General features: G+C 33.4%; 1 protein-coding gene across 38 annotated transcripts in view; it reads right to left on the bottom strand.

The window, feature by feature from the left end:
• The window catches only part of cacna1ab (calcium voltage-gated channel subunit alpha1 Ab), a 278,990-nt gene that overhangs the window by 67,478 nt on the left and 184,884 nt on the right, over positions 1 to 26,628 (bottom strand). For all 38 annotated transcript variants that reach the window (XR_015502049.1, XM_087272738.1, XM_087272744.1 and 35 more), the window contains 8 exons: positions 15,661 to 15,760; positions 15,396 to 15,556; positions 13,070 to 13,210; positions 12,790 to 12,991; positions 9,798 to 9,962; positions 8,995 to 9,105; positions 7,267 to 7,350; positions 698 to 814 (listed from right to left, as the gene is read on the bottom strand). Coding sequence is in view for 37 of the 38 variants with exons in the window: in XM_087272738.1 (XP_087128864.1) it covers positions 698 to 814; positions 7,267 to 7,350; positions 8,995 to 9,105; positions 9,798 to 9,962; positions 12,790 to 12,991; positions 13,070 to 13,210; positions 15,396 to 15,556; positions 15,661 to 15,760 (1,081 nt within the window). In the remaining variant the exon portion in view is untranslated. The remainder of the gene's footprint in view (positions 1 to 697; positions 815 to 7,266; positions 7,351 to 8,994; positions 9,106 to 9,797; positions 9,963 to 12,789; positions 12,992 to 13,069; positions 13,211 to 15,395; positions 15,557 to 15,660; positions 15,761 to 26,628) is intronic.

Genomic DNA, 26,628 nt, shown 5'->3' with positions numbered 1-26,628 from the left:
CAGTATTATTCCTATTGTAATTAATGGAACATAATCATTAAACAGTAGTAAAACTTTTTATGCAAATATACCCAAAAGCATTATGATGATTAAACCGAATTTAGGGAATTAGAATTGCAAATATTCTAGAATCTGCAAATATTTAATGATGTGACTGTAAATAGAAATAAAATCAGATATTACAAAATTACTAAAATGGTAAAAATATTTAAAAGTTTTGTTTGTGAAAAAATGTTTTCCAAATATTTAGCCCGATTAAAAAACATTTTTGACCTCAGAACCAAGTGCAAATTGGAAATACTAAATATAAATATAAATAAAAATTGCAAATACTGCCTTCTTAAAAAAAATAGGTTTCAATTTAAGTACTATCATTACTATATTTAAAAAAGAAAAGCTAAATAGAAATATATTTGTTTATAGTTTATAATTATTTGATTATTTTGAATGAGTATTTGAATTCAACTCCAAGAATTGCCAGCATTATTCCACTGGATTGAATACAAATTAAAGAAACAATGTCAGAAATGTTTATGCGTCTCTTCAAGCTCAAAATTGACCTGAAAACATGATGATGGTTAAACTGCATTTAGAGAATTGGAATTGAAAATATTCTAGAATATGAAGCAAAATTTCTTTGCAAATATTTAGTGATGTGTGACTATATATATGATCATATAAGTATATCTTTTCATACCTTAAATGACTGAACGAAGGTCCAAAGCAGAATGCGAATGGTCTCGCCCTGCCGCAAGAGCTTAATGAGACGAGCTGCTCGAAAGAGTCTCAGAAAACTCAGGTTTATGAAGTTATTCTGGGGCGAGATTGAGAATGAGATGTATGTAGAGACAGAGATGTGTGTAGACAGAGAAGAAAGAGAGAAGCGAGTGCAGAAAAGAGAGAATACATGAGGTAAAGTGAAGAAAAAAAAGCACCATTAGTTCACGAATCAAATATTCCTCATTAGGTCAAATGAACAAGAAAATAATATTAATTTAGAGGGAAAGAGTGGCTTAAAAGTAATTCATAAATGCGTATAAACATAGAAACCAACATAAAAATCAACTCAAATATGGATTGACACTAAAAAAATGAAACAAAAAATGAGGACAATTAATGCAGGAGGGGCTCAAGGGAAAAAAAAAACAATCACTAAACTGTAACAGTCATCATCCAATCATATATTAAAGCATCAACTTTTTTTTAATCAAATGCACTGATCTGTTGAGACAGGCAATGCACAGTATGGAAGCAGCCTGATGCACTGTAAGATTTAGCAAGATTTACAGTAGGGGTGTAACGGTAGACACAAATCCCGGTTTTGGTAGATGTTCCCCTCAGTTATGAAATAATGCTTCAGTGTGTTCTCGGTAGCAGCTGGAAAACTAAGAATTTACTTCTGAAATTACTTTTTTCTCCAATCACACAGACGTTTAAGTAGGCCTGTCACAATAATTTATATATCAACTTATCCCACAGCACATAGACATGATCTCAGTCATTTTTTGTGATACAACCCTGCTGAAAAATCCAGCTTAAACCAGCCTAGGCTGCCAGCCTGGCTAGGCTGGTCAAGCTGGTTTTAGCTGGTCATCTCCCAGCCTGACCAGCTAAAACCAGGCTGGAAATGGCTGGAAACCAGCCTGGAAATGGCCAAAACCCCTCTAAAACCAGCCTGGTCGACCAGCTAAAACCAGCCAACCCGCCAAGGCTGGTTTAAGATGTTTTTTTCAGTAGAGTTGAAGTCACCCCCCCCCCCCCCCCCGTATTATAAGCCCTGTTTATTTTTTCCCCGATTTCTGTTTAAGGGAGAGAAGATTTTTTCAACACATTTGTAAACATAATAGTTTTAATAACTCATTTTTTTTAATAACTTATTTATTTTATCTTAACCATGATGACAGTAAATAATATTTGACTAGATATTTTTCAAGATGCTTCTATACAGCTTAAAGTGATCTTGGTTTACCAAAGTGATCTTGGTTGACCTCGGTTTAACGTCTCATCCGAAAGATAGGTTAGGATAATTAGGCAAGTCATTGTATAATGATAGTTTGTTCTGTGGACTATGAAAAAATATATAGCTTAATAAATGATAAAATAAAATTTTTAGGTGAACTATCCCCTACTTATACACTTAAATATACCAAACCGAAATATTATGCGTATCGATACACCCCTAAAATACAGGCATACACAATGAAACACCAACAGCAGTAGCCAATGGCGATTGCTGTGTTGGTCACGTAATTCTCAATAGTCCAATCCACACAAACATTTTCTTGCCATTAACTTTATTTCTTAGGATTTTTACAAATTTTCAGTGCATAGGATCAAATGTCTCTGCATCTTATTTGAAGTGTTTCTGTTCAAATCGCCGCACTGTGTGGACAGGTTATTGAGGATCACTCCCTCGTTCCAGCATACACACATATTTCAATGAGTGAGACATTGCGCCCTCTTCCGCACAGAGGAGGAACTGCAGTAGTGCAGAACAGGCGGATGAGTTGAGGAAAGCAGAGAAACAGGAATGAAAGAGTCGTCGTCATCATGCAGCTTTTGCTAAAGTGCATGGCATTCGGCAATGGCATGGCAACGTCTGTGAGAATTTGTGTAAGTGTAAAAGCATCTTTATGAGCAAAAACAAATGTAGAGCTCTCGCTGGTGAGCTACCCTTAATAAACCCTTATAAATGTTGTTACATTTCACTTAAATTGACCAGATATTGGTTTGGTTTAATATACAGGTCAAAGATGAGGCGTTCTATGTTGGTGGCTGAATTATATTACATTTACAAAAGGAATTATTACAATGCAAAAAAATAAAAAATTCTGACTTCAAGTCACTTTAAGTTTTTTTTTTTTTTTTAAGGTTTCTCCCTAAAAATAAAAAGATGCACAAGAGGCATCATATATATATATATATATATATATATATATATATATATATATATATATATATATATATATATATATATATATATATATATATATATATATATATATATATATTCAAGAGGCAAAAATATATATTTCTGAGATTTTATTTAAATTTAAACAATTTAAACAACAATTAACTGTTATTTTAAAAGACTGTTATTAGGGTATATTTAAATGAAATGTAAATATATGGGTATATGAATGTTTATAGTCATTCAGCATAACAAATATATTAATGGAAACATGAAACAACTTATTCTGATCTGTATATTTATTTAATTAATTATTCATTCATTTTTTTTTCGGCTTAGCCTCTTTATTCATCAGGGGATTTTTTTTTTTTTTTACACAGCGGATGCCTTTCCAGCTGCAACCCAGACTAGGAAACACTCTCATTCACACACATACACTACAGACAATTTAGTTTATTCAATTCACCTATACCGCATGTTTTTGGACTATGGGGAAACTGGAGCATCCAGACGAAACCCATGTGAAACACGGGGAGAACATGCAAACTCCACACAGTAACACAAACTGGCCCAGCCGGGACTCGAACCAGCGACCTTCTTGCTGTGAGGTGACAGTGTTAACCACTGAGCCACCATGTTGCTAAATATTTTTTTAAATAATCATATAAAATATTTAATAAATGTCTTTCTGACAATTGGATAAATCCCAGTGATTTATAGGGAAATAGTGGCAAAGTGTAAAAACTAAAAAACACTGAATCATTCATTAAAATTAATTCAATCACATTTGATTTAAATCAAATCAATCAAAATTCGATTAATTTAATTAGATTAATAATTTAATAAAGTATTTAAAATGACTTTATATACTATTGTTAATTGAATAACATTTAAGGGGGTGTTTTCGGTTAATCACTGTAAAAAAAATGTAATACTCATTATATGTGCTCTGTAAAAATACAATTAAAAAAGACACCTTTTAAAGTATGGACAAACATTTTTAAAACCTAAACCCCCCCCTTTCGTCTTTGACCCACACATATGTGTTCATATAAAGGTGGGTGATATGACCAAATCCTTACAAAAATAGGTTAACATCAATTTTTTAATATAAACAATAAATATCTCGTTGTATTATTACCTGTTTTAAATTCCAAACCAAATAACTTTTCCTCTTTTGACTTATTGTAACATAAGTGGCAACAGTGTAGATAAATTTACCACGATATAAATAGCAAACTAACACATTATTACATTGTACCACCCTGTCTTATTTTAAATTGTTAAACCAAAATATGAGCATCAACGTGAGCATTTGTCCAATTTTCAAGCATCGTTAAGAGACGAGGTCGTCATACTGGAAGCACATGCTTTGAGAGAGGTGAGCAGGGAAGAGCGAGGCATTTTGGGTAATGGATGCAATAGAAGCTGAGAGAAAATTACAAACCAACCAGATTCTATGTGTTGTTGCAGTAGATGGATGCATTTATGTACAGTAGGTGTGTGTGAGGAGGGGGTTTTGAATGGGTACATATGAGATGGAGTATATGAGAGTTTCATAGTGCATTTTGTTTTTGTTTGTTTTTGGATTGGATGGGTTTATCGCCAACAAATCAGAGGAACAAAGAAAGCATGTAAAAAGATAAAACAGGAATAAGTCGTTATGGATAGAGTCAACAGGCTGATTAATCAAACACAGATACGGTGGGTATTGATTCACTGTCAGGGCTGTTCCAGTGGCCGAAGCAGAGTGATAAAAGTGGCCCTTAAAAGCATTTTGTTAAGAAGCCAGTGTTATACAGGCAGTATTTTAAGTGCTAATTAGTTTTATCAGAAATTATTTAATAAAAATAATGTTGGTTACTGAAATAAAGATTCGATTAAAAACTACTAAACTACTTTTTATTATTAAAATACAAAAAATGCTTAAGATAATTACAGCTGTCAGTGTTAACTAGTTAACACACGCAATCAATTTGAGAAAGTAACACAAAAAAATTACTGAAACCTGCAAAACTTTTATAATGTTATTGTTAATTAGATTTACATGATTTAAAAATTACATGATTTAAAAATAGTACAGTGACGATACCAAAATGATGATTTCAATACTATATGAGCGACATATACAACCTAGGTTCATTCTGAAAACGTACCGAAATATACATTTCTGGAGAGCGCTAAATAAGTCCCAGGAGCTACGTTTTTTGCAGTTTTTGTTTTCGTGAATCCACCAGAGGGCGCTGTGTATGCCTTTCGAGAACTATATCTTTCGAAGAGTGCCATTCGCGTCTGTTGTTCTATCGTGAATCCACTAGAGGCCACTTTTGATTGATTGATTGACTGAGTGACTGACCGATGGACTGACCCATCCTCTATCCCTAAACGCAACCAATAGTGTTTTCAAAAGCATCGGTTGACTCGCCAACCCACTTCCCTAAACCCAACCGAAAAGCAATTCAGAAAAAGAAAAGCCCCTATTTTGCCACATTATCAGATTTTACCACATTCTTACCCTGCTATTTTATTTGTATTTTTTTTATATTTTGGCTTCTGACTCCTCTCTGTGTCTCAAGTCCGCTGATGAACATGGCGAGCTACTGATCAAACTGGTAACTGTTAACACAGAAGTTAGCGGTCAGCTGCTAGCGCAAAAAGAAACAGCGTCATACCACCCTGTAGCGTTCGTTTTAAAGACTAAATACAGTCATAAGTACTTCTGGCTACATAATTCATGATGTCCAGAAATGTGTATACTGTAGGGCTACGTTTTCAGAATGAGTCAATGTTGGACATATAACCTATAATTCTGTGTTAAAAAAAAAACTTGTTAATGACCAGCATGTTACTGACTTGTGTTTTATTTTAAATAATAATTAACACGCCACAGGTCTAAGCTGTGTAGAAAATAAATGTCAAATATGTTGTAGGCAAAAAGTACATCAAAGTTTACAAGATTTTCTAAGCCTGATCTTGCGAGGAAATGTAGCTATTTTATGTTTTGTCCAACATAGGCTCATTCTAAAAACGTAGCCCTATATACATGTCTGGAGATTGCGAATAATGTAGCCAGAATTACATATGCAGTTCCATTTCGCACTTACCAGCTGACCGCTTACTTCCATATGGAGGGCTTTCTGGTTATTACCAGTTTGTCCAATTAGCTCAGCATGAACGTCGGTGGACTTAAAATGCAGAGAGGAGATGACCACAAAGAACGGGTTTGAGTCTGATAAAGAACGGCAGTAAGACAAAAACAGAAGCCAAACACTATTGGTTGGGTTTAGAGAAGGAGAAGGGTGGGTTAGTCAATAGTTGTGGTTAAGAATATTGTGGCTAATAAATTCAAACTCATATCAACAGAGAAGGACAGCCAAGGTAAACAAGGAAGCAAATGGTCCAATTTTGATTAAAGATTATCAAAACAAACATAGTTTTTTAGTGGATTAACTTGCACCGATTATTTGTTTACCTAAAGAGTAACAATGTGTGCTTAAACATTTTACATTTTGATTTCACACAGACTTAAAAGCCTTTGAATTGCACAATATATGATACATCAATATATAAATATTTTTGATTGAATCGTAATCTGTAATCTTAATGATAATCTTATCATTAACTGAAATAAACAATTAGGAGTGAGGTATAGAATTTATTGCACAAACTGAATAATCCCACAGTTATTTTGCGAATAAATGCAATTAACTTTAATCAACTGACAGCCCTAAATATTCCTAAAACATGAAAAAAAAATTATAATTTAATATACTGTATGAATAGACTCTAGAAAGTTATTTAAATAATACAAAAATACATCACTGTTAAAGTTATAATGAATATCAATCTACATAATGTATGGCCACTGGGAAAGCCCATGAACTGCAGTGTAACACATCAGAGTTTACATTTCTACAGACAAGAGCACCCAAAAAGCACAGATAGGACACAACACTAGCACAAACACACACTCAAAACACTGACATCTACACACAAAACACACTACACACTTAGCCATAGCATGAATATGCGATGTAAAAGGGTCAATATTAAAAAAAAACAACAATGTTATCCTGCTGACAAATACAATTTACCATTAAATTAAAACAATTTAATACCATTTCTCTTTAAATGCAATACAAGAAAGTATGCAGTATAGGTTGATGTGCTAAAACACATGCTAGACATTCAGTACTTAAATATGTTTTTTATGGTTCCTGAAAAAGGGAGCTGATGTATTTACTGGATTAAAATATGTAATAAAGGTGATATGTTCACTCCTGTCCATTCAGTTACAACGTAAATCAAGATGCAATGTGTATATACTTTTTTTTTTTTTTGAAAGCAGCACTTACCACGAGCTCAGTCACTAAAATATCAGTGATGCTGCCGATAACAGACACAAAATCAAAAATATTCCAAGCATCTCTGAAAAAATTCTGTAGAGAAACAAAAGAAGAAGTGTGTTAACAAATCATGTGTGTGCATCTGGTTTACACAATCCTGCATAGAAAAAAACAAAAATAGAATGTAGCAAATCAAATTTTACGTAAAAGTAAATTAAGCTTTTTTGTGAACACATTTAGAAAGATTTGTAAAAAAAAAATGCTTCATCTAAAAATCTCAGGTGTAAATAAGTAGGAGGAAGTATGAATGAATAATGTATGAGACTAAAGCCCGGTCAGATCACATGATTTTTATTGTCGATTACGAAAGCCACTATGTCAGATTATGCGATTTTGATTCTTGATTAAATTCTTGATTAAATCTTGACATCTAGTGGGTAACAAATGTCCCAGACTGCATGTTGCTTCACAATCAGTTTTCCTGTGACATCTATGACGAGTGTTATTTCCCAAAGCTGTCACAAGTAATGCTATAACAACATTTCTTATCTCAATTTAAATTTTTAATCTTATTTCAATTTCAATAAACACTCACGCTTGCTGAAAACTAGACTACATTATTTAAGGGCATTAGTTTGACATTGATTGGATTAAACGTTTATTTCCTTAATAATTTTAAGATATTTTCTATTAAATCTAAATGTATATTTTCCAGCCTTACTAAAGGTTGCTTATTAAACACTCCCTTGTTGGAACTTGCCGCTAGTGAGATGGAGATAATGAAAGCACATCAGCACCAAGAAAAAAATCAGATGCTCAAGACATAATCTTTAAACTAAAGACTTATTAAATAAATAGCTAATATATGACAGAGGTTTGTGATTTACAATAAAGCATGAATTAAATCCTTGTTTCCACAGAGCGAAACAAATCATTACCACACGATTGAGTAGTGGAGGGTTACAAACTAAAATATAATTCATTTATTTTTCTTGGAAAAATATATTTTTTTAAAACAAAATTCTGTTTGGTATAATATTTATCTTAATTTTAATGTATTTTTTGTTGATCAGTTATCTATAAATAAGAATAACAAATAACATTTGAGGTGAAGTGCTTCAAAACAAGTCCGCTATATGCTTCAGTGACAAAACACAAACTGGTTTGTTAAATAAAATAAAATCTAGCCTAATTAAAATGAAAGTAAAATATTAAAAGTTTCAGAGAAACTTATATTAAACTGTTTCAACTGCAAACTCGTAAAACAGCTAGCACAAAATCATCCATTGCCAGTAAGTTTCAATATAATTAGTTTCCTCAAGTAATTTAAATAAGCAAGATCGGCTTTTAAAATGTATTCGCAGCACTGAACATGCTGCCAGATTACATTGGAAGAACGAACTCGGTTGAAAGGCTAAGAAAACTCAGAAACTCATTGTGAGAATGGAAATCTTTTCTAAATATGGAATTGATACGAAGCTGATACAAATCTTTTGTCCAAATAACTTGTATCTTGTATCACCTGCTAATAATAGACTTTTTTGACACCTTTATTTTTATGTGGATGTACATGCATTTATTTATTTATTTATTTATATACCTGTAATTATAATTATTTTATTTTAAATGTATTTAATTTAAATAATTTTGTATGTTTTGTTTTTCTTTTCTTTAGTACAAGTTCCTAAAAACGGATAAAGACAGTGTTAAAAAAAAAAAAAATTGTATGACACTTACTCTGACACCAAAGGCAATGATTTTCAGAATACTCTCCATGAAGAAGAATGTGGTGAACACTATATTCAGGTTCTTCAGGACTTTGTCATATGCATCGGAAGCCCCATTATACTGAAAACACACAGTTAAAAAAATAAGAACATGACAAAAGCTTTAGTGCAAAAAATATCTGTATGACTGTATCTTGTGATTCATGGGTGACTTTTTGTTTATTTAAACATTTAAATTGTATTACGAATTTTCTAGTTGTGTTATGCTCTGATCTGAGCAGCTTTTTATGCTAGAGTAAATCACATTTTTGTTTTGTTTAATTAACAACAGAGAACGTTTTTTTCCATATTCAAAATTTAAAATGTTTTATTTCAGAGCATTTATTTTATAAAATATAAAAAAGTGCCATGTTTTCAGTTTTCAGACATGTTTATGTATTTTAGACGACAAATATCACTGTCGTAACTTAAAAAAGTTAAGAAATCAATATTTGGTGGAAAAGAATACATCAACAACTAAAAAAACTAAAAAAATATTCTCACCAACTGCCATATTCAAAAAATTACAGCTACTTCATTCATTTTAGTACTGGAATTGAAATAAATATCCCAGACAAGTTATTGTTTCAAACTATTAAAATTGTCAGTAAAAGACAATTGGAGCTTGAAACTATCAAAATAGTCTGAGCAGAGATAAAGTTCCAGTATTGCTATTCAAAAGCATTAACTAATTTAAAACCCATGAATCAAAAACTATAGCCAACTGTTAGTTAATTTACAGTTTACTAATGTTGGGTGGAAAAAATCTTGTACCTTCATCATAAGGATGATGGTGTTGAGCGCAATGAGAGACATGATACTGTACTCAAACGGAGGCGACACCACAAACTGCCACATTCGGTACTGAAAGCTTTGCTTGTTCTGAGGCATGTGGCGCGTTAGAGGTTTGGCATTTATAGCAAAATCAATACAGGCTCTCTAGAAGAAACAGAACAAGGGAAAACAGTGAACAAAAGCATCTTACGTATCACATTGCATGTTTGTTGCTCTGGAAATTGAAGTGAAAAGTGAAACCTTCTCTCTAAAGTAGACATCATGCTTGAATTTGCGACTAATGCTCAGAGCTTTTTCATATATTAGCATGTGGCAAAATAATCAAACAAACATACATAGGAATTTTCTAGGTATAATCCACACAAATATGAAAAGTCTTAGCTTTTGAATGGTTTAGTTTTTTCCTCATTGTTGCTAAATATGCATTTATATTTATTTATATAGTGGTTATCATAAAATCCTGCTTATTTTAATCATTATTATATAAAACTGTGTGTTTTTAATTTGTATTATTTATTCAATAACTGTCTCTCTCAACCATATATATGTGTTTTTTTTTAATCCAAATTTGTTTATGAATTTCTTCTGGAGCATTATAAAATAATAAAAACACATATTACAAATAATCACTGGCAGGTTTACTAAATGTAAAGCCAGGATGTATACAGTAATTACTATGGACAAAAGTACAATATTATAAAGAAAACCTGGTAAATGATTTTAAATTGTCTTACAAGACATCGACACAAGCTGTAAGACCAAAAGTCTACCCACACTGAGTTATATACAGAGACCCCTGCTTTGTCCTTATTATGACATTTGTAAAGTAGACATTCAAAGCTGTTTTAATCATTATATTGAACCATTCTTTTAACTGTGGAATTTTGGAAGTTTTCCCGTGTTTTCTAGACAACAAGGCTGAACTAGTGAACAGTCCCAAATACAATGAATATATGTCCCTCTCACTTTTTGACATTTCCAACAAACAATATTATTTGCAAAACCCATTCTATTGAGTCGATATGTATGTATTTATAAATAAATAAATAAATAGTGCACCATGTTATTGTCTGCATTTAATTTAATACACAAAAGTGATTTTTATAAACATAAAAATCATATTAAATACAGATTATAAATGTTTACACTGTAAACAATGCAGGGTTACACACAAATCCATTAAGTTAACTTAATAAAATTAAGTAGACTGAACATAAAACAATTAAGTTATCCCAAAAAAAGCTCAAGAATTGTGTCGTTTCAGCTTATTTAAAATAAGTAGTGAAAACAAGTGAAAAAAAACACTTTATTAGGAACACCTTACTATTACCGGGTTGGACCCACTGTTGCCTTCAGAACTGCCTTAATCCTTCACTCAAAAAATATATATATATATTTTTTGACTCGTTTAAACTACTTAATTTAAAGAGCTGAAACGACACAATTCTTGAAAATGCATTGGGACAGCCTAATATTTTTGTGTTCAATCCACATAAATTTGTTAATAGTGTTAACTTAATCCATTTGTGTCGGGACAATATGAATAAAAAGTGTGGAACCCTATGTTTTTACAGTGTTTGTGATAAAGATTCAAGAAGGTACTGGAAATATTCCTCAGAGATTTTGGTCTATATTGACATGATAGCATCATGCAGTCGCTGAAGATTTGGTCGGCTGCACATCCACGATGCGAATCTCCCGTTCCACCACATCCCAAAGGTGCTCTATTGGATTGAACTCTGGTGATTGTGGAGGCCATTGGAGAACAGTGAACTGAAGTAGCCATCAGAATATGAGTACACTGTGGTCATAAAGGGATGGACATAGTCAGCACCAATACTCAGATAGGCTGTGGAGTTGACACGATGCTCAATTGGTCCTAATGGGCCCAAAGTGTGCCAAGAAAATATCCCCCACACCATTACACCACCCCCACCAGTCTGAACCATTGATACAAGGCAGGATGGATGCATGCTTTCATGTTGTCGACACCAAACTCTGACCCTAACATCCAAATGCAGAAATCAAGACTCATTAGACCAGACAACTTTTTCAAATCTTCTCTTGTCCAAGTTTGGTGAGTGTGCGCAAATTGTAGCCTCAGTTTCCTGTTCTTAGCTGACAGGAGTGGCACTCGGTGTGGTCCTCTGCTGCTGTAGCCCATCTGCCTCAAGGTTGGACGTTTTGTGTGTTCAGAGATGCTCTTCTGCATACCTCGATTGGTTACTTGACTTTCTATCAGCTTGAAAAAAAAAACTGGCCATTCTCCTCTGGCATTAACAAGGCATTTGCGCCCACAGAACTGCCACTCACTGGATATTTTCTTTTTTTTAAGACCACTCTCTGCCAACCCCAGAGATGGTTGTGATTGAAAATCCCAGTAAATCAGCAGTTTCTGAAATACTCAGACCAACCCGTCTGGCTCCAACAACCATGACACAATCCCCTTTCTTCCCTATTCTGATGCTCGGTTTGAACTGCAGCAGACCGTCTTGACCATGTCTACATGCCTAAATGCATTGAGTTGCTGCCATGTGATTGGCTGATTAGACATTTGCGTTAACAAGCAGTTGGACAGGTGTACTTAATGAAGTGGCCGTTGAGGGTATATATTTTTTAGAGTAGTTATAGGTATATTAAATGTCTGCTTTACTGTTTCATAAAAATAAATGATCAGAATATAGCTGATAAATGGTCATTCAGCATAACATATTAGATTATGTAAAAGTTAAATTAAATTTTTCTAACTGATCAATTTCTGAAATTAACTTTTTGCTGACAAATGGTCCTAGTGATCTGAAAGAAGTGGCTATGTATAAATTATTGGGGCTGCGCTGTAATCCTAAAATACAGTCTTTGTAGTAAATATATCACATTGTTTTGGTACATAAGCTATCATTACAAGCAAATTACATTTTAGCCGGTGTTAAATAGGACCTTAAATGACTCATGTGAACAAAGTAGTAAGTACCTCATTTTTTTCGAGGCTGTAGTCCTCCATCATCTTGTCTCCTTGCTCTTGGAAGGTGATGATGATGAGAGCTACAAATATGTTTACGAAGAAAAAGGGGAAGACAACGAAGTACACCACGTAAAAGATGGACATTTCCATCCTGTATCCCGGGCTCGGGCCCCGATTCTCGTAAGTGGAGTCCACAGAGTGCTTCAACACACTGAAAGAAAGGACCAAATAAGAGGCGATGACACAAAAGGAGAGATAACAGGAGATAAGTGAATGCATGTTAACTCACTCTGGCCATCCCTCTCCGGTGGACACAGTAAAGAGAGTAAGCAGGGCCCAAAGCACATTGTCGTAGTGGAAATCGTACTTCTTCCACTCCCTCTTCTGAGATTTGACCTCGTTATCGCGCTCGTACACCAAATATTCGCCCCTGAATCAGAAATGCACATACACATTTTCTTAAGAACGGGTGAGGATAAAGGCTGTTCACACTGAGGATAATAATTATAAAGGTTTAACAACTATTGTTGTTCTATATTAAAGAATAAAAAAAGATAAACAATATACGCTGCTAAAATGCTTTTCCTGCTTAGAGTTTTGGTATAGTTTTTAGTCCAAATATCTAAAAATTCTTAAATCAAAAAGCATTTTCTAGACACGCAAAAATATTATCTTGTTTTCAAAAATAATATGACAAAATAAAGTGAGTTTTTTCTTAAAACAAGCAAGTTAATCTGCCAGCAGGGTTTTGTTTTCACTTTGAATTAAGATAATTTTTCTTACCCAACTGGTACATTATTTTGCTTGTTTTAATAAAAAAACAACTTAATTTTGACATATTATTTCTTAAAACAAGACAATATTTTTTGCAGAAAATGCTTATTGATTTAAGATTTTTATATATTTGGACTAAAAACAAGACAAAAAATCTAAACAAGCCATCCCAGCCAATCCGAATGCAGCCAATTTATTACGCCCCTCTGTTATAGAAGTCCTAGGTGTTCTACAAAAGTGTTTGTCAAGTTTCACAAATTATACTGTGTAAATGTATAATATGTATACAGTTGAAATCAGAATTAATCAGAACCTGCTTTGAAATTTGAAGTTTTTCTTTTTTTAAATATTTCCCAAATGATATTTAACGGGGCAAGGAAATTTTCACAGTATGTCTAACATAATTTTTACTTCTGGAGAAAGTCTTATTTGGTTTATTTTGGCTAGAATAAAAGCCTTTTTAAATATTTCAAGGTCAAATGTATTAGCCCCTTTAAACTATATTTTTTTGATAGTCTACAGAACAAACCGTCGTTATACAATGTCTACGTTATAATCTATTCATCTCTATTATGCTCATGTGATGTCACAGTTCATCTTCATGAAAATTAGTTTAGCCAAAAAAAACCTACATTTACTTCACGTTTTGACTTTTTTTCTTCTGTTAAACACAAAAAGGATATTTTGAATAATTTTGATTGCTTAAACCCATTGACTATCATAGTAGAAAAACATTACTATAGAAGTCAATAGATAACATTTACCAGCATTCTTCAAAACATCTTCCTTTGTTTTCAACAGAAGAAAGGAACTTAAATAGGTTTTGAACAAGCAAAGGGGGGAGCTAACAATCACAGAACTTTCATTTTTGGGTGAATTATCCCTTTAAATGCACTATTCTGGACCATGCAGTAAACTTCTAATCCCATTAAAAAACTGATAACTTTTTAGTTTAGTTCACAATTCACTGTACTAACAAGTCATTAACGAATACAACTAGCTTGATAAACTACTAATCAGCTATTTATTAACAGCTTGTATGGTAGAAGTTGAGTTCAGTTTTTTTTTTTTACCTCTATTTACTATGCCCTTACACCAAATTTTCGCCCCTGAATCAGAAATACACTTACAGTTTTTTTTAAGAACCAGTGAGGCTGTTTACACCAAGGACAATACCTTTACACTTAACCTTATTAAAAAAAAATTATAACACTTTAGTTTAGGTCACAATTCACAGTATTGACAAACTATTAACGGTAACACTTTACAATAAGGTTCATTAGTTAATGTATTTACTAACATGAACTAATCATGAACAACACATGTACAGCATATATTAATTATAATTAAACATTTACTAATGCATTATTAACATCCAAGTCCATGTTTGTTACCATTAGTTAATGCACCATGAGTTAACATGAACTAACAATGAACTACTGTATTTTCATTAACTAACGTTAACTGATATGAACAAATACAGTGGTAAATGTATTGTTCACTGTTTGTTAATGTTAGTAAATGCAGTAATTAACATTAACTAATGAACCTTATTGTAAAGTGTGACCCCATTAACTAACACTACTAGCTTAATAAACTATTAATTAGATATTTATTAATAGTTTGTGAGGTAGAATTTAGGTTTTGGGTGAGATTTAGGATATAGAATAAGATCATACTTAATAACTACTAATGAACTGTTAATAATAGGCAGGTAATAAGCCAGTAGTTAATAGCATTGTGATCTAAACTAAAGTATTACCAAAACTGTAGTGCGTAAAAACTTTGTAAAGCCAAACAAAATCAGGATTCACACCTTTAATTGGATAACCTCTAATTACCTGCAGTCTCGGGCAAACTCTTTAGACTCATCAGTGCAGTAAAAGAATCGTCCTTTAAAAAGCTGCACGGCCACCACAGCGAAGATGAACATGAACAGCATGTAGACAATGAGGATGTTCAACACATTCTTCAGAGAGTTTACTACACAGTCAAACACCGCCTGGGAAAAACAGACCAGGTAAATTAGCAAAGTATGCTAACCGGGCTAACGAGACATAGGATGATGCAGTAACATGTAACACAGCTGTGCAGTTTTGACAGTACTTTTAGTTTTGGAAGACGTTTGATGGTCTTGAGTGGACGCAGCACCCTTAGAACCCTCAGAGACTTGATGATACTGATGTCTTTCCCCTTACCGCTCCCCCTGTGGATTGGAGGAAAACAACAAGACGTCAACATGAGGCAGAATGAAATATAAAGACTTCCCTTTTCACCATATTTGACATGTAGAATGTTCCTTTAGCTTCCTTCCAGCTCAAAATAGCAGTTTCAATATCACCATGCAGTTAATAGTGTAATATATATGATTTTGAAGATTGATTTGTATTGGAATGCAAATCTTCATTTTTTTCAAGCAAGTCTTCACAGGCCTTCAGATTCATAACTACGGTTTGCTGTCTATTTATTTTACCTACTCTAAGCATTCCAACAGCATAGCACATTCAAATATCAAGTGAGTATCAAAGTTGTCAGGCATTTTTCGGTGCAATGCCCAGCCAAACCTCTTTCTTTCTTTTTTTATTATTATTTTTTAGCTGTGTTAGATCATACAGGGGAATGAAGGTCTGGGATATGGAGGCTGTTTGTGTTAATTGTAGGTAACATGACAAGACTGAGGGTTTATTGAGATGCAGAAGGCTAGAGGACTTGCGTCCAACTGTATCTTGTCCCTAGAAGAACTTGAGGAAGCTCAAACCAGGAGACAAAGACAAGTTACAAGGTCATTTCATTGCATTCAAAATTAAAGAAGGAAACAAAACAAAAAAGAGGGGAAAACTGTTAAGAAACTTCCTGCCACTAAAACACCTCTGGATTTTACAAGAAATTTAGAAGAAATCCTGGTCATTTTGACGAACTTTTGATCAAGACACTTATGTGGTGCTATAAGGGCTAAAGACTGTCTACACTGGAGGTAGCTTATGTCTAAACAAAATGTCCAATTACTTCCATGGACAAATTCGCTCTAAGTTTAATACTAAAAATAAGGGAGAATGTATACATATATAATGCATAGAATGGCAAAGAAATAAACAAAAATAATAGATATACTAAATATTTTGTTGTAGAACTATTTAAAAAAATTGTATAAAACGTAAAGTGTGGTTAATAATGGGTTAATAGTAATGTAAATATAAAATAATAATTAACCTAGCAAAATAAATTTAAAGCATGGCCATAGCCAGGGTTTGAAGATTTCGAGGTCCAGGGATTACAATAACAATAGCTACAATGCTGTGTTGCCAGATATTGGAAAAAACAAAAACAAAACAAAAGAAACACTCTTACATGAACACAATCTTCTTTACGGGGTTGTTTGATTGTATATTTAAGACCTCTGAAGACAGATTTAATTTTTAAAACTATTTTAAAAATATTAAAAGTTAAAACTTAAACTGTGAGATTAATATTGGGTCAATAATGATGCAAATTAATGAGTAAACTAGTAAAATAAATTTAAAATAAAAAACAAAACAAAAGAAATACCCTAAAAATGCACTAAAATATGTTTAAATCTTGTAATAGGACACAAAACCCTTACATGTACCTTCGTCTTCCTACTGTATTACCAACCTAATTCGTTTTATTAACACTCTTATTATGTGTCAAAAAAACATCCAAAGATGCTTTTAATCAGGGTATCTGCAGGTTTCTAAGAGTTATATTAAAAAAATTTTAAGACCTTTTTAATACCACACAGAATGAAATTTAAAGCAGTTTTATAGTACAGCATGCAGCACAACTAATGACCATCCTAAACACTTATTTATACATACAAAGTGTGAAAAACATATTAAAATTATTATTAATTAATTAATAATGAAATAATAATTATATTTTCAAAAATCATAATAACATCCGTTCCACCAAATTGCATTACCAACACTAACAGAACAGCATTTTCCAATGTCAATAACTAATGCCTATTATTAAATTAAATATAACAATAGTCTATATATGTATAGATTTACATTTATTCATTCATTCTATTTTTTCGGCTTACTCCCTTTATTATTTAGGGGTCACCACAGCGGAATGACCTTATCCAGCATATGTTTTACGAGGCGGATGTCCTTAAAGCTGCAACCCATCATTGGGAAACACCCATACACTCTCCTTCACACACATACACTACAGACAATTAAGCCTACTCAATTTACCTATAGCGCATGTCTTTGGACTTGTGGGGGAAACCGGAGCACCCGGAGGAAACCCAAGCAAACACGGAGAGAACATGCAAACTCCACACAGAAACTCCAACTGATCCAGCTGGGGCTCAAATAAGCAACCTTCTTGCTGTAAGACGACATCGCTGCTCTCTGTTTTAGAAATAATTACTTTCTGATTTAGCTTGATCTTGTTTTGGTAAAGCATTTGCTGACATGATGTTTTCTCTCTTTAAACAATTAAGACTAATGTCTACCAGATTTTTTTTTATCACATAGCAAATATTTTAAAAGCTTGTAAGACAAAATAAATGTTTAATATAGCTTAAATAACATTTTAAGATGTTTAACTGATCATATTAAAAACACAGTGGCACTTTCACACTGAAATAAAATCAGGAATAAGCATTTTATTGGGTTCCGCCAAAGACTATATGGCCTTGATAGATGTTTAAGTAAATTTCAAAACGTACACAAAATCTTCTTTACGAGGTTGATTTGATTGCTTTTTCAAGACCTCTGAAAGGCAGATTTAAGACTAATTAAGGCCTTATTTTATACTATGGGATTTAAGACTTTTTAAGAATCCACTGACTCCCTGTTAATTACATCTGGCAACATGGTAAAATGGTGAATGCAGCTTTTTATATTACACAACATGATTTATTTTTTATTATTTACAACACCTACAATTCTTGAAACATGAAAAATATACTGAGGCCTGGACCTTGGTGACCTCATAGCTGGCTACAGGCCTGATTACAAGGGTCATTTTAGTATAAAACGAACTAAAATAAATAAATTACACTACAAATAAACAGATTTTGGCTATAAACAAATAACAGGGTTAATATTGAGTTGATAGTGATGTTGTTTATTAGATAAAACATAAATATTAAAACGGTTATTTTAGAATAAAAATAAACTCAAATATAAATGAAATTACATTAAAGACAGATGGTGAAAAAATATTTGATATATATAAAATCCACAATTAGAAATTCTATAGAGCCGACTTGACTATTTGTGCACAAACAGTGTAGACAGTGTTAGCCGTCACTTCTTGTATGAATCCTCATTGTCTTGTGAAAGTGGCAGGGCTGCTTTTTTTAAAGTATTTACACATGTCCCAAACACAAACAGAGGTGAACTCTTCAATCAAGCGGCCAAAGACGGCTGCCTTTAACTATGAACTTCCTGACAAGTCCCAGTTGAAGACCGGCCAGCTGATGGCAGATTGATTGAGTCGGAGCGCTGGCAAAGATCCAGGGTACCAATAATCAATTACTCGCTCCTGACTGTGAACAAAACCATAAGCTGTGTGCAAAACTCTTCAGATACTTGGTGTTCGGGTCCACACTTTCATTAGACTCCAAATAAAATAAAAAGAACCAGAGTGAGTGAATCAAGAGGAAGGGAGGGATGATCGGGAAGGGAAAAAGAAAGAAAGAGAGAGAAGCCATCGCGTAAGCTGGACGGTAGCCGTGCCACAATAAAGAGGGGAGAGACTTTACCCAGAGAAGCTCCTGTTGATCACCAAGGCGAAGACATAAGAGAGGGTCAGAGACAGACAGCGGAAGAGACAGAAGAGAGAAAGGAATACACACATACACACACACAAACACAGAGAAAAAGAGAAAGAGAGACAGAAAAAAGAAACAAGATACTGGGAGTGGCTTGGCAGAGGAAGAACATCAATATGAGAGACGGACAAACACAGAGAGAGAGAAAAAGGACCAAAGGAAAAGCCCCAGCCAATGATTTAAAAAGAGTTGAAAGGCTCAGTGGTCAGGGATTATTTAAGATGCACTAAGACTTAATCTACACCTACAATAGGCCTTTTGATGAACAGGATGATTCAAATTGTATAGTGAATAAGTGAAATTGATCACAGTTAAACTGAAAAACAACAGAAATAATACTTTTAATGTGAAATCCACTTTTACAGGTGCCAACTTTGCTCAATGTGTCTTCAAGGGGGTAGTTCACCCTAAAATAGTTCAAGTAACTAGTTTAATAATCTTTTAAAGCAAAAAAATGTACAGTGCTCACAAATAGTTATTTTTAATAGGAAGCTATAATATTTTTGCATATGCATTAGACTAGTCAGCACCGGAGCCAAATCTGGATCTTATCTAACAAAATAACGTTTGATAACAGTGCAAAAACTGCATAAAAATATATTAAATACAAATACAAAAAGAGGAAAAATCAAGAGGAGCAAAACAATTTTTTAAATGTAGTTGAAATTTTGTAGGTTGTAAATTAAATCTTTTTTGTTGCAATATTTTGCTTGAATTTAATTGTTTTATCTTTCAATTTCAATAAAATTTCTGAAAATAATTTAAAAACAGAATAAATATACATATTTACACTCATTTACACAAGTAAATAAAAAGACTCAATGATGGGCTAAAAGCTGTGGATGTCTGCATGCGCATATTTTGTGTGGGCCTACTTATTGGACTAACTCATGTTCACATTTGCCAAACACACATACTGTATTGGTTTTCCTTGAATAGTTGGAACCTTTCACAGACTTATATTATTTTTATACGAAACAATCAATATAACATATACCTAAAAACAACCCAACCCTTAAACCTCTTTTTTAAAAACCTTTTTGTGTGTGTGTGTGTGTGTGTGTGTGTGTGTGTGTGAATTTTTACACGTTTAAATAAACAGTATTGTGCATTTTATATATTGTTCCCCCAAGTTGGTCTCCACAATTTTAAAACTCCTTGTGGCGAACACTTGGTGCTCACAACGTAGCATAAACAAAAACACACACCCACACACACACACCTGAGTGTGCGGCTCTCATCCGTATTGACTGAATCCCTCTCACACACTCGCTTCTGCCAGGTATTTGGCAGGCCTTTAATCTGGGCCAGTCCCCAATCAATAACTGAGGATTCAAACTTGTCACCCTTATAGATCAGGACAGCCCACTGCAGTAGGGTGAACCCTCACTCCACCATGCCAAATCACAGGGAGATCCTTGAATCAGCACACTATATCCGACACTGGAGCCGGAATGGAGGAGAATCCACAACTGACTGCAGTGGAGCCAAAATGGCCGCCATGCTGCTGTTGCCTCAAGGTGGCAGTGCGGGATGGTATTTTGGTTTGAATAACTTTTAAGCAGCAAATTGAGTCTGCAACTCAGCGCATTATCACCTTAAACAACCCTATTTTGTTCACATGCTTCTCTGGTATTTGTGTTAACTTCATTCTTCTTGAGAAGAATGAGGTCTTGAAAGGTTAAACATTTGATGAGTCATTTTGTTCTTTCTGTGAAACTATAACAAACAGGCAAGTTTTTCCTCCAGCAAACTGAATTATTCTGGGTCAGGGGTTTTCAAACTGGGCTAAATTAAACATAATTAATAATTAATCAATAAAATAAGATTAAAATAAAACATTTAATTAAATTAAGATGCATAAAAATTATTACAAGAGGAAATAAATTATTTAATAAAATTCACAAATATATATATATATATATATATATATATATATATATATATATATATATATATATATATATATATATAGCTGTACATAAATACAATATTTTAAAAAGGTAGAAACTGCAATTAAATAAACCTACAAATATTTAGGCCCATGTATAATTTAACACCATAAATCTGGTATTTTATAGAACCATATTATAGTGTTACAAACTTAGTCTTTATGCAAGAAACTAGACTATATAGATGCCTTTCAAGGGGGTCCATGATACCAAAATGTTTGAAAACCACTGTTCTGGACACTCTGAGATGTCATGTATTCATCCCTACAGTATAACCAGATTGCATCAAAGTGGAGAAAACAAGACCTAAATTAAATAGTTCACTCAAAAATAAACATTGATCATCATTTATTCGCCCTCATGTTGCATCAAACCTGCATACTCTTACTTATTTAGTAGAAACACAAGTTAAAAACAACATGACGGTGAGTAAACATTCACAGGTCATAATGAAAGTATATAAGCTTTCATTTCATTAACATGTGAGTGACGGAAAGTGAAAATGAGACAACAACAGAAGAAGGACACAAGATGAGCGAATTAACAAGAAGTCACTGTCAACCTGGAGTCTTCTTTTCTTGTTTTTCTTTACAGTAGCAATGCACCATTTAAAATTTTCCCTGGCCGATTACAATTGGAAACTTTAAGCAAATCGGCAGATTTTTGATTGTTGTAAAGCAATAAAAATGTGAAAATATGGGTACAGATTTGAAAACTGACTATGAATATTGAGTATATATTGTATAAATTAAGTATTTACTATTATTAAACTATTAATACTATTTATTAAAAAGTAAGTAAATCCATTGTAACTTGGAACTGTTCAGTTGATTTAACTATAAATATGCACATAGTTAATTTACTTAAATATTTTAAGGCAACAGGTTTTCCCACTTTTTAAGTAAAGTGTTAGAACTATTTTAAAAGCTACAGGTTTACTCAATTATTTTAAGTAAATTAAACTTGTCGTTTTTTACAGTGTATGAATAATTGATTGCATTTGTATATTAAAAAGTATTTATTCATTAATTTATTTGCTTTTTTAATTTGATTTATTTTACCGGCTGAACTATCTGCAGGGATTTAAATAGAAAAAAAAACTCTGCACTGTAATCACAATATAGATTCAAAAATCAGCCTAGGCAAGCAGTGATTTAAATTAATACTTAATTAATAATTAAATATTTTAATGTAAATATGTAAATAAAATTGAAACCATTATAAACTCACAGTATAAATTGAATCAAGATCAATATTTGTTAAATTTAATGCAGAATATTTCATGTTTTTCCATAAGTTTTTGCCCTGTACTGCCGGTACAGAATCTGTTTGTCAGAATAAAGAGAAAAAAAACAATTCTGGCCAGTTGATCGGTGCATCTCTACTTGACCATATCCTTCTAGATCTCTTGTGGTCTCTCTTTTTCACTCACTTTGTCAGACTCAACAAATGGAGGCCCGAATGATAAACAGCCTGACAGCTGGAGTCTGTCCAAGGCAGCTTAGTGCTGATGGAGGAAAGGAGAGAAGAGGAAAGGTGGATGGGGAAGAGCTTGTTTTTGAGGAATGAGACACAGGACAAAAACAGGGCGGACAGGGTTCATTTAGATCGGGGTCAGGGGAAGGGGGATGAAATTTAAGCGCTGCCTGTGGAGTGATTTTTAACTCAAAGCAGGATTGAAACCTATCAGGACATGTGTATGTGAACATACAGGCTGATAGATTTCACTGCAGGCATTCAGCTAAGACACGGTCATTCACATCAGCATACTATCAGCCTTCATTTGGGAATAAATGAAGTATTTACACTAAAAAAAGATATAGAATTATACATATATAGTAAGACATTAATAAATATACAACAGACACAAACTTCTGGGGTTTGCATGTGTATCTGTTTATATGTGTGAAATTGATTAACATTTATGAAAACAGTTGTGCTTATTATTATTGTGGACTTTATTCAGAACTTTTTAATGAATGAAAGGTTAATAAAACATATTATTTGAATATGAAATCTTTTACAGCAACATAAATATTTGTACTGTCATTTTTTAGTCAACGTAACACATACCTGCTGAATAAAAGTAAGGATTTCCCAAATTTTGGACATATATTTTCTTAAATGACATTTAAGGCCATTGTATGTATGATGATGCTTTGACTGATATACATAGCTACAGTATGTCCACCTTCCTCAGTCTCTACTTTTTTTTGGATGTTGAAAAGCAGTGTTAACAATTAGTCAAAAAACTCAATATTAAGCGAATAATGACTTAAAGGGGTCATGAATTAAAAAATCAAATGTCTTTTCATCTTTTGATATTCTAGTAGTCACTGTACTAAAATATATCCAACATGTTTAAACAAAACAGTTTGATACGGGCCTTTTTTCCACTGAAAAAAAAGATAATTTGAAAGTAGTGTACTGTATCAACATGTTGTGTGAGTAACAATGTATACATGTACACTCACCGGCCACTTTATTAGGTACACCTTACTAGTACCAAGCTGGACCCCCTTTTGCCTTCAGAACTTAATCCTTTGTGGCATATAGTTTCTGAAATACTCAGACCAGCCAGTGTGGCACCAACAACTATGCCACGCTCAGAGTACTTAAATCACATTTCTTCCCCATTCTGATGCTCGGTTTGAACTGCAGCAGATCGTCTTGACCATGTCTGTCTACATGCCTAAATGCATCGAGTTGCTGCCATGTGATTGGCTGATTAGACATTTGTGTTAACGAGCAGTTGGATAGGTGTACCTAATAAAGTGGCCAGGAAGTGTATATCACATAGCATATTGATTACATCACAGAAGTATCTATGTATTATTTTTATATGCAAAATTATTACATCATCATAGCAAAAGGGTGCTCTTTACCATGTTTTTAAAGTGCTAAATATTTAATGTTATAATTTTGACTAATCTGGCAACCAGAAATACAATTCAAACAAATGCAAATTCCAACAATTCCAAACTACCAGAACATAATCGGCAGTATTGAATAATATATTTAAGTAACTTGCCATGTGCTCCAGAAATTATATAATGCCAAATATTAAATTGAAAAAAAAAAAGATCATGTGTATTTACTCACTTATTTTTGGATATATACAGTAGGCAGAATTTGAAGTGGGTCAAAAAAGTTTAAGAAAAGTGTCTAAAACTACCAAACAACACTCAATATTCTTGATGCACTTCAAATGTTGACTACTATATTTAATCTAAAGCCTTGTCTAAAAGTGTCCAACTATTACTTGTAATGCAACCAAGTCAAATCTGAGTGCTCAGCAAGCATTTTCTTTAAAGATGTCTAATAGATGTCTAATAGACATTTAAACATTGTCGTCTTGGCTAAAACAAGACAAAATTTGAGTGAAAATCTAATAGACATCAAAGAATAGGCCAAAACTAGACTAGTCATAAAATAAACAGAAATGTACAGTATGACTAGACATATGAAGTCTGTCTGATCTGTCTATTTGAGGACTAGTCTAGTTTTGTGCTATTCTTATAGATGTCTATTAGATTGACAGCCCAAGTTTAGCCTTTTTTTAGCCTAGCTGTCCATGTTTAGATGTCTATTAAACACAATTGTATGCTGGGTGTTATCTCAAGACTAATCTCACATAATCTCACAAACAAGCGAAACAAATTTCTTCCATGAACATAAATGTAATCTGGTCTATGAGACTGAGGAGGATGTACACACACTGGATCAAACATGCAATAAAAAAGGGCTAAAAATCATTCCAGGCTCATGTTTGCACACTCTCCTGATCATCCCGCTCTGGGTTTCAGCTTTTTTGACTTCCACCACCCTCTTTCTATCACCCAGGCTGCTGCTCCCTCAGGCCGTGCAAAGGAAAGAAAGAGTACCTGTGCAGGACGGGCCCTCGCTGATCCAGACATGGAAACCGCCTGGGCACTAAAGGGCTACAGGTGCCTGGAGACCCCTCGCCCCCACTGGGCCCCGCAGGGCTCAAAACTACCCTTCTCAGCAGGGGGAAAGTGTGACGGGAGAGGGTTATGGTAAATACTAGGATAATGGAATGATGATGGATGGAAAAATGGATGGATGTCTTTGTACTTATTTTTATTTGTCTATTTTTAAGGTATTTTAGCACATTAAGGGGCACCTATTTTACTCCTTTTTCAAGATTTAAGTTTTTTGTGTCTCCAGAATGTGTCTGTAAATTTTCAGCTCAAAATATCCATTAGATTATTTATTTTAGCTTTCAGAATATTGTAATTGGAATAATTGTTTTAGTTGCCTTTGCTTTTAATGATAGTTCTCCATGCCCACCGTTTCCACATGCCCGTCTGAGTGTGCCTTAATCTCAGATAAACAGCACAGTCACTGAAATGATGAAAGCAGATCTTACATAACAAATGTGAGAAATCCTACAGTAAAAACTTTCCCAATGATTATTTGATGTATTTGTTGTGTAGTTGATTCAAGCCTTTCTGCAATGATGAGTCTCACACACACACACACACACACACACACACACACACACACACACACACAAACACACACACACACACACACACACACGAGTTTAACTTTGCACTGTTTTTGCACGACAAATGTGACAGGGTACACGTTAATATTTACTGCTGTATGGATGTCCATTATGTTAATGTACAAAATAAACCTGATTTAACGTCTACAATCTGGGATTGAATCGTCGTCTTTTATATTTTTACTGTCATGCGACTGTGGTGGTAAAGACGGTTAAATCGCTGTAATTAATGATGAACATGCACTGTTTAAAAACGTTTTAAACTTGTAAAACTCATTCTTTATCACATTTGAATATGATTGATGATCACAAAGAGCTGAACAGATCTTTTAATCCCAGTTGCTTTGCGCACGCCCTGTCTTTTTTATATAATTATTTGCATTACAACGGAGACATGTTAATATGCAGCTGTCAATTAATTCGCTGGGTGGGGAAACTGCACTCCTACATTACGTTTGGTGGGCCTCAAAATGGGAGGGATTTGGATCCTATTTTAACATCAGGAATTAAAACAATAACTTATTGTCTTTATAACACCCCAATATGACTATGGACACTATACCTACACACAGTTCTGTCCAAACAGCTAACAAAAGATGATTTTCATCATAGGTGCCCCTTAACATTTAAACAAAATATTACATTTTGTAGATTAATGTAATTAACTGATATATGATGATGTTTTTTTTCCATTTATATATTTTACATATAACTGAATAGCTAACAAATAAAATACTAATTTATTGTAAATCACTAATCTAATAAAAGTACGAATTATCAAA

Source organism: Danio rerio, chromosome 11 (genome assembly GCF_052040795.2).
Source record: "Danio rerio strain M-AB ecotype USA chromosome 11, GRCz13ab, whole genome shotgun sequence".
NCBI lineage: Eukaryota > Metazoa > Chordata > Actinopteri > Cypriniformes > Danionidae > Danio > Danio rerio.
This window is presented reverse-complemented; position numbering and strand designations above follow the sequence as displayed.